Source organism: Sminthopsis crassicaudata, chromosome 1 (assembly GCF_048593235.1).
Source record: "Sminthopsis crassicaudata isolate SCR6 chromosome 1, ASM4859323v1, whole genome shotgun sequence".
Classification (NCBI taxonomy): domain Eukaryota; kingdom Metazoa; phylum Chordata; class Mammalia; order Dasyuromorphia; family Dasyuridae; genus Sminthopsis; species Sminthopsis crassicaudata.
This window is the reverse complement of record NC_133617.1, coordinates 584025919-584040134: the sequence shown is the minus strand read 5'-3', so window position 1 is coordinate 584040134 and position 14216 is coordinate 584025919. Positions and strand designations below refer to the sequence as shown.

General features: G+C 33.8%; 1 protein-coding gene across 2 annotated transcripts in view; it reads left to right on the top strand.

Annotated features, from left to right (window-relative positions):
• AP3B1 (adaptor related protein complex 3 subunit beta 1) overlaps positions 1-14216 on the top strand; it is a 318879-nt gene that overhangs the window by 239256 nt on the left and 65407 nt on the right. For both annotated transcript variants that reach the window (XM_074282333.1, XM_074282332.1), the window contains exon 22: positions 177-283. In XM_074282333.1, coding sequence (XP_074138434.1) covers positions 177-283 — 107 coding nt within the window. The remainder of the gene's footprint in view (positions 1-176; positions 284-14216) is intronic.

The window sequence follows — 14216 nt, the reverse complement described above, 5'->3', positions numbered from 1 at the left end:
CAATTGGTAATTAAACCTTAAGTGCTTTGGTTTGTTCGACCTCTGTGCATCAGCCCCTTTACATTTAATAATCAAGTAAATTCATTTATGTCTATCAACAAAAATAAAAATTATTCTCTTTAATGATATGAATCAAATTTCAATGTGCATTTGGTAATTTGGACTTTTTCTTTCAGTTAACCCAGTATCCACACCAGTAGCAGTTCTCACACCAGCTATTTCTCCAGCCTTAATAGCTGACCTGGAGGGTTTAAACTTGTCAGCTTCTTCCCCTGTCATCAATGTAAGTAACCTTTAAAAATCTTTGGTTTAAAAATAATTTTTCAGCCTCTACAGTATGCTTTTACTTTGTCAAAAGACAAATAATCAAGATTGATCCATAGTCTTTTTAATAGCTCTACACCCTTTTGATTTTGTAAAAATTGTTGGATATATTCCATTCAAATCTTACCCACATTTAATTCAAATGTAAAGTGTTTTGTTTATCTTAAAGCTCTACATAAATGCTAGTTTTTATTGACTGTTGCTTTCCATTACTCTTCATTAGTGTTATGTATCTGGCCTGTGTTTCTGTTGTCTAAGGATGGCAAAAGATTGATGAGTTTTTTAAACTCAGAAATCCTTTTTTAAAAATTATTAATTTTTCTAATTATTAAGCTTTCTTTCCTTCTTTTTTTCCAAGCTATTATAAGTTATTTTGCATAGGACATTTTCCTCTTTCTTTGATCTCTTTGGTATTTATTTATAGACCTACTAGTAGGTTAAAAGATATGCATAGTTTGGTGGGGGGGGCAAATAGTTCCAATTTGAATTTCCAGAGGGACTGTCAATTCACAACTTCATTAGAAGTTCATCCTTATACCTGTTTCTCATAGACTGTCCAGGACTTATCATTTTCTTTTATTGTCAGTTTTACCAGTCTCACCGGTTTAAAAGAAGTGACATTAACATTAGCCTGTTACATCAAGATGTTTTGAAGAATAAGTAATATTTAAAAGTATAAATTGCTAAGTAAATGTTTAACAAATGCTCTTACGTATAAAAAGTCAAATAGAAAAATTAGTGAAGGATGTGATCAATAAAATAGGTGCAAACATAGAAGAAAAGATACATAAAGGATGAGAGGACAAATTTGCATGTATTAAGGAAAATTTTTAAGAAGAGAATTGGATATGTTTGTTGTTTTTGCTGATTTTTCTTATTGTAGGAAGAACATTTTTTTTGGTAGAAGAAAAATGAGTCATGATTCAGAATTTATACAAAATTGCTCAAGAAAGAGGCCTTTCTTTTTCTATGGGAAATAGAATATTTTTATTTTTTCTCAAATATATGTAAGGAAAAATTTTAACATTTAAAAAAAGTTTTGAGTTATAAATTTTCTTTTTCTCTCCTTCCCCTCTACCCAACCTGACGATGAACAATTTGATATAGATTATATATGTGTAAACATACAAAACATTTTTCCGTATTAATCATATTATGAAAGTAGATCTAAAAAAAAAAACCATGAAAAACTTAATTAAAAATAGTTTACATCAATCTGAATTCAGTTTCCATCAATTCTTTCTCTCAATGTGGATAGCATTTTTTTCATCATAAGATGAAATTTGGAATTATCTTGGATCCTTGTAGCGCTGAGAGTAGCTAAGTCATTCACAGTTGGCCTTTGTACAATATTTCTGTCTCTGTGTAAGTGTTGTTCTGCTGTGGTTCACTTCACTTTAAATCATTTTGTGCAATCTTCCCAAGTTTTTTCTGAAATCATCTTGCCATTATTTCTTACATCACATTTATACTCTTTACAATCTTATACTACAGGTAGTATTTGGAGCCAGGATAATGGAGTAAAAGCAGGGATTTCCCCAAGCTCTCCCCCAAGCCTCTCCAAATACCTTTAAATAATGGCTCTACACAAATTTTATAGCATCATAACCTAGAAAAATATTGAGTAACATAATTTTCCAGTCCAGGACAACTTAGAAGGTCAGTAAGAAAGATGAGAGTGTGCACAGCCCCGACACCAGCACACTAAGAGCAGGCCTCATGGTGACTGAATCAATAGTAGCAGTGATGACATCCAGACCTCTCAGCTCACAGCTGGTCAGAAGGAGATTACATGCATCTTGTTGCTAATGCTGAGGGAGGACTCTGTTGTTTTGCCCATACTTAGATCCAGGGTGCAATCCAGGCTCACACTTGCAGAGTGTGAGCACTAGGACACTAGAACTTACAGCTAAAGTAGAGCAGGGATTCTCCTCACAGTTCCAGAGCAGAAAAGAGTGTTAGTGGTAAGAGGTCAGGAGGGTCGTAAACACATTCTCCTTGGATCATACAATCTTGGAAGAAGCGAAAACTTACAGGTCCCTAGAAGGATCTCTAAAAACAGCTGCACAGAACCCCTGAAGAATGGGACAGTGCACTCTCCACCCTGGAAACTGAGTCTTCCTTAAAGAGTTTAAGGCCGGGGGCGGAGCCAAGATGGCGGAGAAGAAACACACGACTCTGTGAACGTCCTCACTCCCTCACAACCAATTAGATAAATCAGCCTCAGAAATAGCCCAGGACTGATAGATACCACAAGGACTGGAAGCACGACTTACCAGCTGAAGAGAATCTGGAGTTTCAACAGGAAAGGTCAGTTCTCAGGGGAGGAATAAGAGAGACCAGCACAGACGGTGGGGTAGTGGCACACTGCGCCCATCGCGCTGGGAGGGGCTCTGGGATCAGAGAAGCCACTGAGGTAAAGGAATCTGGCACAGAATGTTAGCTCTTCTCTGCTAATTATTTAGCAGTTCAGAAGAGAAAGCCAAAATATTTTAAAACTCAGATTAGATTTTCCCCGGACCCTGGGGGTGACTCAACAGACTCGGCACCAGGGGGTGTGGCCTCAGCTCCCACCTGAGAATAGTTAAGAGATTGACAAGTGGGCGGATACGGCCCAAGGCAACACACACTGCCTAGCTTAGCTGGAGGGAGTGGAACTCAGCTCCAGGAAGTCCCAGAGAAGCGGAACCTTTGAACTAGGGACCGCGGTTTCTGGCAAACACTTCCAGTTTGAGCACAGGGGCTTTTCACCTGCTGCAGACATCCACGCCCCACCCGGACACATAGGCTGGGCTTTGTGCTGTCTTTACTATTCAACGCCCTCGAAGCACAGTAGTGCTAATCACCTCTGAGGCACTTCCAGGGAGGGGGTGGGGAACTCTCTCCCAGAGCTCTCTCTTAGCTCAGGCGCAGGGGCCGCTGCATCCATCCGGTCTAGGAGGAAGCTGGTAAAGAAGTAAATAATTTCCTACCCCAGGGACAGACCCCAAAAGATTTTTTAAATATGAGCAAAAAAGCCAGAAAAACTATAGATTCCTTCTATACAGAGAAAGAACGGGTATCCAACCCCGAGGAAGTTAACAGCAGAGAGTCAGCAGATAACAACCTAAAGGGGAACGATCCCTGCCCCCCATCACATAACTCTCTCCTAGAAGAGACTATTAAAAAGTTAAGAGAGTTTGAAGAAAAATGGGGAAAGGAAAGGGAAGCTATGATAGAGAATAACAACGTCCTGAAATTGGAGTTGGAAAAAATAAAGAATTCACAGGAGATGCAGGGAAACAAAATTAGTGAATTAGAAAAGGTTAAAAAAACACAGGAAAGTAGGATTTCTGAATTGGAAAAGATAAAAAAAGTCTCAAGAAAATAGAATTTCTGAATTGGAAAAAGAAAATAATTCTCAAAAAAAAAAAATTAGGGAAATGGAAAAAAATTCAATAGAGCAAAATAATTCATTTAAAAACGAAATTGGGCATTTACAAAAAGAACTAAAACCCTAACCCTAAAAAAAAAAAAAAAAGAGGGTTGCGCGTCACAAGGGGGGTCTGTAAATTAAATATCGGGGAGGGGGATCAGGGGGGTCAAGGGAAAAAGCATAATCTGGGGATAATATGATGGCAGGAAATACAGAATTAGTAATTTTAACTGTAAATGTGAATGGGATGAACGATCCCATCAAACGGAGACGGATAGCAGATTGGATCAAAAATCAGAACCCTACAATATGTTGTCTACAGGAAGCACACTTAAAGCAGGGAGATACATATAGAGTAAAGGAAAAAGGTTGGAACAGAGCCTATTATGCTTCAGATAAAGCCAAAAAAGCAGGGGTAGCTGTTCTTATCTCAGATCAAGCAAAAGCAGAAGTTGATCTAATTAAAAGAGATAAGGAAGGAAACTATATCCTGCTGAAAGGTAGCATAAATAATGAAGCCATATCAATACTAAACATATATGCACCAAGTGGTATAGCATCTAACTTTCTAAAGGAAAAGTTAAGAGAACTGCAAGAAGAAATAGACAGTAAAACTATAATAGTGGGAGATCTCAACCTTGCACTCTCAGATTTAGACAAATCAAACCACAAAACAAACAAGAAAGAAATTAAAAAAGTAAATAGAACATTAGAAAAACTAGGTATGATAGACCTTTGGAGAAAACTGAATGACAATAGAAAGGAATATACTTTCTTCTCAGCAGTTCATGGATCCTATACAAAAATAGACCATATATTAGGACATAAAGATCTCAAAATTAAATGTAGGAAGGCAGAAATAATAAATGCCTTCTTCTCAGACCACAATGCAATAAAAGCTACATTCAGTAAAAAGTTAGGGATAAATAGACCAAAAAGTAATTGGAAACTGAATAATCTCATCTTAAAGAATGACTGGGTGAAAGAGCAAATTATAGAAACAATTAATCATTTCACCCAAGATAATGACAATGATGAGACATCATACCAAAATCTGTGGGATGCAGCTAAAGCAGTAATAAGGGGAAATTTTATATCTTTAGAGGCTTATTTGAAGAAAATAGAGAAAGAGAAGATTAACGAATTGGGCTTACAACTTAAAAGGCTAGAAAAAGACCAAATTATAAACCCCCAACCAAAAATTAAACTTGAAATACAAAATTTAAAAGGAGAAATCAATAATATTGAAAATAAAAAAACTATTGAATTAATAAATAAAACCAAGAGTTGGTTTTATGAAAAAGCCAATACAATAGATAAACCTTTGGTAAATCTGATCAGAAAAAAGAAAGAGGAAAATCAAATTGTTAGTCTTACAAATGAAAAGGGGGATCTTTCCACCAATGAAGAGGAAATTAGAGAAATAATAAGGAGTTAATTTGCCCAATTTTATGCCAATAAATTTGATAACTTAAGTGAAATGGATGACTTCCTCCAAAAATATAGGCTCCCTAGATTAACAGAGGAAAAAATAAATTGCTTAAATAGTCCCATTTCAGAAAAAGAAATAGAACAAGCTATTAATCAACTCCCCAGGAAAAAATCCCCAGGGCCAGATGGATTCACATGTGAGCTCTACCAAACATTTAAAGAACAATTAGCCCCAATGTTATATAAATTATTTGAAAAAATAGGGGATGAAGGAGTCCTACCAAACTCCTTTTATGACACAGACATGGTACTGATACCTAAACCTGGTAGAGCGAAAACTGAGAAAGAAAATTACAGACCAATTTCCTTAATGAATATTGATGCTAAAATCTTAAATAAGATATTAGCAAAAAGACTTCAGAAAATCATCCCCAGGATAATACACTATGATCAAGTAGGATTTATTCCAGGAATGCAGGGCTGGTTTAATATTAGGAAAACTATTAATATAATTGACCATATTAATAATCAAATTAATAAGAACCATATGATCAGAAAAGGCATTTGACAAAATCCAACATCCATTCCTACTAAAAACTCTTGAGAGTATAGGAATAAATGGACTATTCCTTAGAATAATCAGGAGCATATATTTAAGACCGTCAGTAAGCATAATATGCAATAGAAATAAACTACAACCTTTCGCAGTAAGATCAGGAGTGAAACAAGGTTGCCCACTATCACCACTACTATTCAATATAGTACTAGAAATGCTAGCCTCGGCAATAAAAGCCGAGAAAGAGATTCAAGGAATTAGAGTAGGAAATGAGGAAATCAAACTATCACTTTTTGCAGATGACATGATGGTATACTTAGAGAACCCCAAAGGCTCTGCTAAAAAGCTACTAGAAATAATTCAAAATTTTAGCAAAGTGGCAGGATACAAAATAAATCCACATAAATCCTCAGCATTTTTATATATCACCAACAAAATGGAACAGCAAGAGATACAAAGAGAAATTCCATTCCAAACAAATGTTGAGAGTATAAAGTATTTGGGAATCCATCTACCAAAGAAAAGTCAGGAATTATATGAGAAAAATTACAAAACACTTGCCACAAAAATAAAATCAGATTTAAATAATTGGAAAGACATTCAGTGCTCTTGGATAGGCCGAGCGAATATAATAAAGATGACAATACTCCCCAAACTAATCTATTTATTTAGTGCTATACCAATCAGACTCCCAAGAAACTATTTCAATGACCTAGAAAAAAATAACAACAAAATTCATATGGAAGAATAAAAGGTCGAGAATTGCAAGGGATCTAATGAAAAAAAACTCAGAGGAAGGTGGTCTAAGTGTACCTGATCTAAAGCTATATTATATAGCAGCAGTCACCAAAACCATTTGGTATTGGCTAAGAAATAGACTGGTAGATCAGCGGAACAGATTAGATACAAAGGACAAAAAAGGGTACATCTATAGCAATCTAATCTTTGACAAACCCAAAGATACCAACATTAGGGATAAAAATTCATTATTTGGAAAAAACTGTTGGGAAAACTGGAAATTAATATGGCAGAAATTAGATATGGATCCACACTTAACACCATATACCAAGATAAGATCAAAATGGGTACATGATTTAGGCATAAAGAGGGAGATAATAAATAGATTAGAGGAACAGAGGATAATCTACCTCTCAGACCTGTGGAGGAGGAAGGAATTTATGACCAGAGGAGAACTAGAGATCGTTATTGATCACAAAATAGAAGATTTCGATTACATCAAACTAAAAAGTTTCTGTACAAATAATACTAATGCAAACAAGATTAGAAGGGAAGTAACAAATTGGGAAAATATTTTTAAAAGCAAAGGTTCTGACAAAGGTCTCATTTCCAAAATATATAGAGAACTGACCCTAATTTATAAGAAACCAAACCATTCTCCAATTGATAAATGGTCAAAGGATATGAACAGACAATTCTCAGATGAAGAAATTGAAACTATATCCACTCACATGAAAGAGTGTTCCAAATCACTACTGATTAGAGAAATGCAAATTAAGACAACTCTGAGATACCACTACACACCTGTCAGATTGGCTAAGATGACAGGAACAAATAATGATGAATGTTGGAGGGGATGTGGGAAAACTGGGACACTGATGCATTGTTGGTGGAGTTGTGAAAGAATCCAGCCATTCTGGAGAGCAATTTGGAACTATGCCCAAAAAGTTATCAAACTGTGCATACCCTTTGATCCAGCAGTGCTACTACTGGGCTTATATCCCAAAGAAATACTAAAGAGCGGAAAGAGACATATATGTGCCAAAATGTTTGTGGCAGCTCTTTTTGTTGTAGCTAGAAACTGGAAGATGAATGGATGTCCATCAGTTGGAGAATGGTTGGGTAAATTATGGTATATGAAGGTTATGGAATATTATTGCTGTGTAAGAAATGACCAGCAGGAGGAATACAGAGAGGCCTGGAGAGACTTACATCAACTGATGCTGAGTGAAATGAACAGAACCAGAAGATCACTGTACACTTCAACAACAACACTGTATGAGGATGTATTCTGATAGAAGTGGATATCTTCAACATAAAGAAGAGCCAACTCACTTCCAGTTGATCAATGATGGACAGAAACAACTACACCCAGAGAAGGAACACTGGGAAGTGAATGTAAATTGTTAGCACTAATATCTGTCTGCCCAGGTTACATGTACCTTCGGAATCTAATGCTTATTGTGCAACAAGAAAATGGTATTTACACACATGTATTGTATCTAGGTTATATTGTAACACAAGTAAAATGTATGGGATTGCCTGTCATAGGGGGGAGGGAATAGAGGGAGGAGGGGATAATTTGGAAAAATGAATACAAGGGATAATATTATAAAAAATATATAATAAAAATTATTTAAAAAAAAAAGAATTTAAGGCCAAGTAATAGGCTGGGAAAATGATCAAACAACAACACCAACAAAATTCTGACTATAGAAAGTTACTATAGTGATAAGGAAGATCAGAACATAGACCAGAAAAAGATAAAGTCAAAGTTTCTACATCCAAAGCTTCCAAGAAAAATAAGAATTGGTCTCAGGCTATAGAAGAGCTCAAAAGGGATTTTGAAAATCAAGTAAGAAAAGTAAAGGAAAAATTAGGAAGAAGAATGAGTGATGCAAAAGAAAAGAATGCCTTAACAAGTAAAATTGGCCAAATGGAAAAGAAGATAAAAAGCTCACAGAGGAAAATAATAAAAATTAGAATTGAGCAAATGGAAGCTAATGACTTTATGAAAAATTAAGAAACAATAAAACAAAATTAAAAGAATGAAAAAAATAGAACACAATGTGAAATATCTTATTGGAAAAACAACTGATCAGGTAAATAGATCCAGGAGAGATAATTTTAAAATGACTGGACTACTTGAAAGTGATGATTAATAAAAAAGAACCTAAAGATCATCTTTCAAGAAATTGTCAAGAAAAACTGTCCTGATATCATAGAATCAGAAGGTAAAAATTCAAGGAATCACCAATCATCTCCTGAAAGAATCTCATGATCAAAACTCTCAGGAATATTATAGCCAAATTCCAGAATTCCCAGGTCAAATAGAAAATATTGCAAGTATTCAAAAAGAAACAATTCAAGTACGGTGGAACCACAGTCAGGATAACACAAGATTTAGAAGCTTTTATGTTCAAAGATTAAAATATGATATTCTGGAGGACAGAGGAGCTAGAATTGATCACAATCAAGAATCATCTACCCAGCAAAATTGAGGGTAATCCTCCAGGGAAAAAGTTGGATATTCAATGAAATAGAGGACTTCCACACATTTATGATGAAAAGACCAGAGCTGAATAGAAAATGTGACTTCCTATATAAGAAAGGATTCAGGAGAAGCATAAGGGAACAATCAGAAATAATAAATAACAAAGGACTGATTAAGGTTAATCTATTTACATTCCTACATGGGAGGATATTAGTTATAACTCATAAGAACTTTCTTGTTATTAGAGCAGTTAGAAACAGTACAGATAGACAGAGAAACAGGTATGAAGGCATAATATCCAAAAAAAAAAAAATGAAGGAATGAGTCATGTACTGGGTGAAAGGGAAAGGGAAAAGTGGAATAATATAAATTATCTACCATAAAAAAGGGCAAGAAAAATAATTTACAGTTGAGGGGAAGAGAGGTAAGAGAGAGTGAATCTTACTCTCAATAGAATTGACTAAAAGAAGAGTCAATACTTAATTAGACATATAAATCTATCTTACTTTGCAGGAGAGCAGGAAGGGAACGGAATATGAGAAGCAGGGAGGATAATAGAAGGAAAAGCTAAACAATTCATGGTCTTTGATTATGATGGAATACTATTTTGTAAGAAACGATGATCAGGATGCTCTCAGAAAAATCTCGGAATACTTCCATGAACTGATGCAAAATGTAATGTATTGTATACAAAATTTCTTCTTTTGCTTTTTCACATCTCAAGTATCCCATCTTGCTCTCTTTCCTTTATTGCCAAATACCCTTTTTAAAGGTAATGTAGTCTACAACTCCCCATCTCTCCTTCCTTCTCACCTGCTTTCTTTTTGATCTCTTACAATTAATGTCTTCATTCTTCCTTTCTTCAAAATTCTATTTAAAGTGTACCCTTTGAGATAATTTTATAACCATCTATCATGAAACTCAGTGACCTTTCCTCAATCTTCTTAGTTTTGTATTTTAATTGTTTTCATTAGACTGTAAACTACTTGATCTCTTAGTCTTTTGTTTCTGAAATTTTGTAACTTTTGAAGCACTTTCTAGACAGTTTTCTCTTCTTTCATATGATAAAAGTATTCCTTTAATTTCTAAAGGAAATAGTGAAAGGTTATGATAATATTCCCTATTTTTCAGCAACAGTAGCTTGTTTCAGTAATTCAACTTGAAGATATTATGATTATGTGCTTTGTCATCTCATTTTTATCTTATTTGTAATTTATTCTTAATTTTTGCTATAACAAGTTTATGATTTCACTATGAATATACAGTAGATTCAGAAGTAAATCTTTTTGATAATCATTTTCAGTCAATATATTCTATTTCTTTTTTGCATGTAATATTTGGTATTTGTCATGTCCAACGTCTTCTGACTTCTTGAAGAAAGTATTAATGATAAACAGGCATGAAACTTCTCTGTATTCTACAAACTTTAATTTCTTTAATTTCTAGATTTTAAATAGTATTTTCTAAAAATTTTACTTATCTTCCTTTTTGACCACCTTTTAAAAAGCCTCAGCCACCAAATATTAAAATTCAAGAGATGTAAATGGATTTTTTAAAAAATTATTTGTTTCCTTATGGTTTTTACATAACAATTTCTGATGTATTCCTCTCTGACAAGCAGGAATCTTCAAAATGATAAGTCTTTATTTAAGAAACAGGAAGAACTCCACACCCCCCCCCCCCAAAAAAAAAAAAAAGAAAAGAAAAGAAAAAAGAAAAAAAAAAAACCTTTCAAGCTAGACCAAAGAACATAATTACAAAGTCCATTGTTGTTGGCCACTTTCAGGATGCATAATTCCCACTACCAAGAGGAGGGTAGATTGCATTATCTTGGATTGAATTCTTTGTAGAATTTCTTTATCTTTTCATTCAGCTACCAGTGTTGGCATATAAACTGACTTCTCTTCATGGTGATCCTTTTGTTTGTATTTATCAAGAGAGTTTCAGTGAGAAATTACCAAGTGTCTTATGATCTATGTTTCTTGTAGATTTTAGATACAAAATGAAATTATGTACTTCTCCAAGGAGAACCAGCAAACCATTTAGCTGTAAGTTGGTATCGGATTGTTGCATTTATAATGCCAGTATCACTGATACAATTCTACTCTTTCAGTAGGATGTTGGTTTATAATATTATTAAAACTAAATTCTTTTGTGTTGGAAAAAAGATTTTTCAAAGCAGTTGTTTCACATAATCAATTTTTTTATTAAAAAAAATTGTGTCATTTAATTGAAAATAAAATATCCTTCAATGAACTCAAGTATAAATGATCTGCCTTTGAACAATGGTACATTGGCTGAACTCTGTTGCACTTAGAATCCTTAAAGTACATACCTATATTTGATACCTATCTCTTAAGTTTTGACCCAAGAGCTTTAATCATGTAAAAAAAATTTTTTTTAGCCAGGCCAGTGATTTAATATATCTGGAGAGTTCCCAGTGTAAAGATTTCTTCTACCAATGAAGGTCTGCTGCTCATTCATAACTTTTAATGTTATAACCATTGAAGCAGAATTGAGTACTTTGAATATGAATTTTTCCCCACTAAAAATAGTGGGTGTTTTGTTCCCCCCCTCCCCCCCCCCACCAATCTGCTCTGTCTTCAATTCATTCATTCATATTGAGTCTGTTAGCCATTTCATTATTGGAAAACTTAATAGGAAAAATTCTCTAAAAATACAGTCTTAGAGAATTGCCTGGGAAGGCTGAGAGTTTAAGTTACTTGTCCATGATGATTCAGACTATAGGTGGCTGGGGCAGAACTTGGAAGACAATTTGTCTTCCTAAACTTGATTCATTTCTACAGACATACTTATGTGCGTACATGTACATATATTTATGTGTGTACAAGTGTGCGTTTTCTCCCAAAGTTTATTTAGCACAAAAAATTTTGATTATTTCAACTGCTGTTTCTTTCTGGCCAGAGGAAAAGGGATGATGGCTATTTTTCCTTCTGAGGTTTTCATTTCTGCACAAAGTTAGGTGGTAAGTGATTAAAGCAGCATGATGATATTTTGGGAAGAAACAATGGTGGCAATTTGATTAAAATAGACTCAGGTGATATTAGAAAATGTGATTCCATTCATGATAGGTAGTTCAAAAATTTCCCTTTTAAAATTTTTAAAAAGTTTTTCATGTAGCCAGAAAATTTTCCAAGAAACTTTTGAACTGGTACATTTGGGTCTCTATAAAATGTGGAAGTGAGAGGAGGAAACAGTTTCTAAGAGTCTAATTTAAATTTCAACTGACAGAGAAAGCTAAGTACAAGAAAAGTATTATATATTTAAACTAATACCTAACAATTGAAGTTGGTACCTGTATTCCTTTATGTAGCTTGGAATTTCTTTATAAGAAACATAGGAAAGCAGTAGGCATAATGATTTGTGCTATTCTGTGAAAGACTGGCAACAAGTAAAGGTGCTATTCTCCGTCATTAAGCATAAGGCTTTGGCCATATTATTAAAAACAGAAATCTAATGAAATGATGGAGAAGTCTGCCTGTTTAACTGAGGGAATAAGGTGATAAAGGGATTATACACTAGCAATTATTATATATCTTAAAGAAAAAAGATATGAGGCATTGAAGCAGAATTGAATTTTTTCAATTATGATTTTTTTTACCCTAATAAAATAGTGGATGTTTTGTTCTCTGTGCTAATCCACTCTGCCCCAAATTCATTCATTAATTTTACATCTGAGAGAGCCATTTCATTATTGGGAAACTTAATGGGGAAATTCTCTAAAAATACAGGCCAGGAATTTCTCTATAACTTAACTTAGAAGGTTACCTGATGACCTTAAGATATTAGTTTCTAGTATGTGGTCACACAGTCATTGTATGTCTTGAATTCAGATTTTCCTGACTTAGGAGCCAATTTTCTATCTACTTTTCCACTAAGCCACTTATTATGTAAGGAATAGATAAACTTCAAGTGGTAACTTTACTGCTTTGTTTTGTTTGTTTGTCTTTAGGATTTCTTCAGTGTGCTTTTTACATCTTGATTTATAATTATTTATAGTATTTTCTCATCAAAAACAAAAATATATTTTTCTAAATAAATATCTTAAAGTTCTTATAATGAAAGAAAAATAATTTAAAAGAAAACCAGTATTTTCACCTGCTGATTTGTTGTGTGCAATGCATAATTTTTTCATTTTTCTTTACATAAATTGTTCCTGACATATCGTATAGTAATCTTCCTTCTTTATCGTGACTAACTTTGTGAATTTACTCCTGTTATAACTGCCAAAGCCTCAGTTGTCCTCTAGTTTTTCAATTATAATAGATGGTCTCCAAGGGTGTCTTTATTGTAATCAGTCACTTAATAGATCTTGTGATAGATATTCACTAAGTATAGTAGTTTCACTTGTGAGGATAGAGGATAACAATTTGATACAGTTTATTTCCTGATATTAAAAGGGAAAATGGTATGACCTTTCTTTTTTCTCATTATAATGTTTATAAAAATTTTAACAAGTTACATCTTAAGTGTTCAAGTTTAAGATTCCTAATAGTTGGGGAATGAGAAAAATTGTAGATTAAATTTTTTTAAAATTATGTCATGATAAATTTGGAGAAAATGCTTTATTTGTTCAGATGAAAATGTCAGTAGTCATGGAAGTGTGATAAAAATAATGAAAAACCATTGGCCTGGGTCTGCTTAAATTGAAAACATTTTTTAATTAAAGTTTGACTGCATTTTGTGTCTCTGTTGTCTAGCCATGTCCCATTTTATTTTTTGATTCAGTTCTTCTCTAAGTATGAGTTGCTTTAATTTCTAGATAAAATTTTAAAGTATGGCATCTTTAAACTCCTGCTCTGCTTCTTTCTCAAAGTTAAAATAAACCATCATCATTTCATCCTCTTGCTAAATTATCAGGATTTATTTTGATGTTTATTTTATTAATTTTATTGATAAATTATTGATTAATTAATTTATTAATTTTAAACTTTATTTTGTTAAATTAATTTGTTTTTTTTTATTAATTTTCAGGACAAGTTTTTTGTTGAACAGTAATTTGAATAGTTTCAGGAAAATCTGTAGGTCAAACACTAATTCAACAAATACTGTTATGAGGGGCAGCTAGGTGGTGCAGTGGATAGAGCACCAGCCCTGAAGTCAGGAGCACCTAAGTTCAAATCTGGTCTCAGACACTTAACACTTCCTAGCTGTGTGACCCTGGGCAAGTCACTTAACCCCAATTGCCTCAGCAAAATATCACACACACACACACACACATATGCTAATATGAAAAA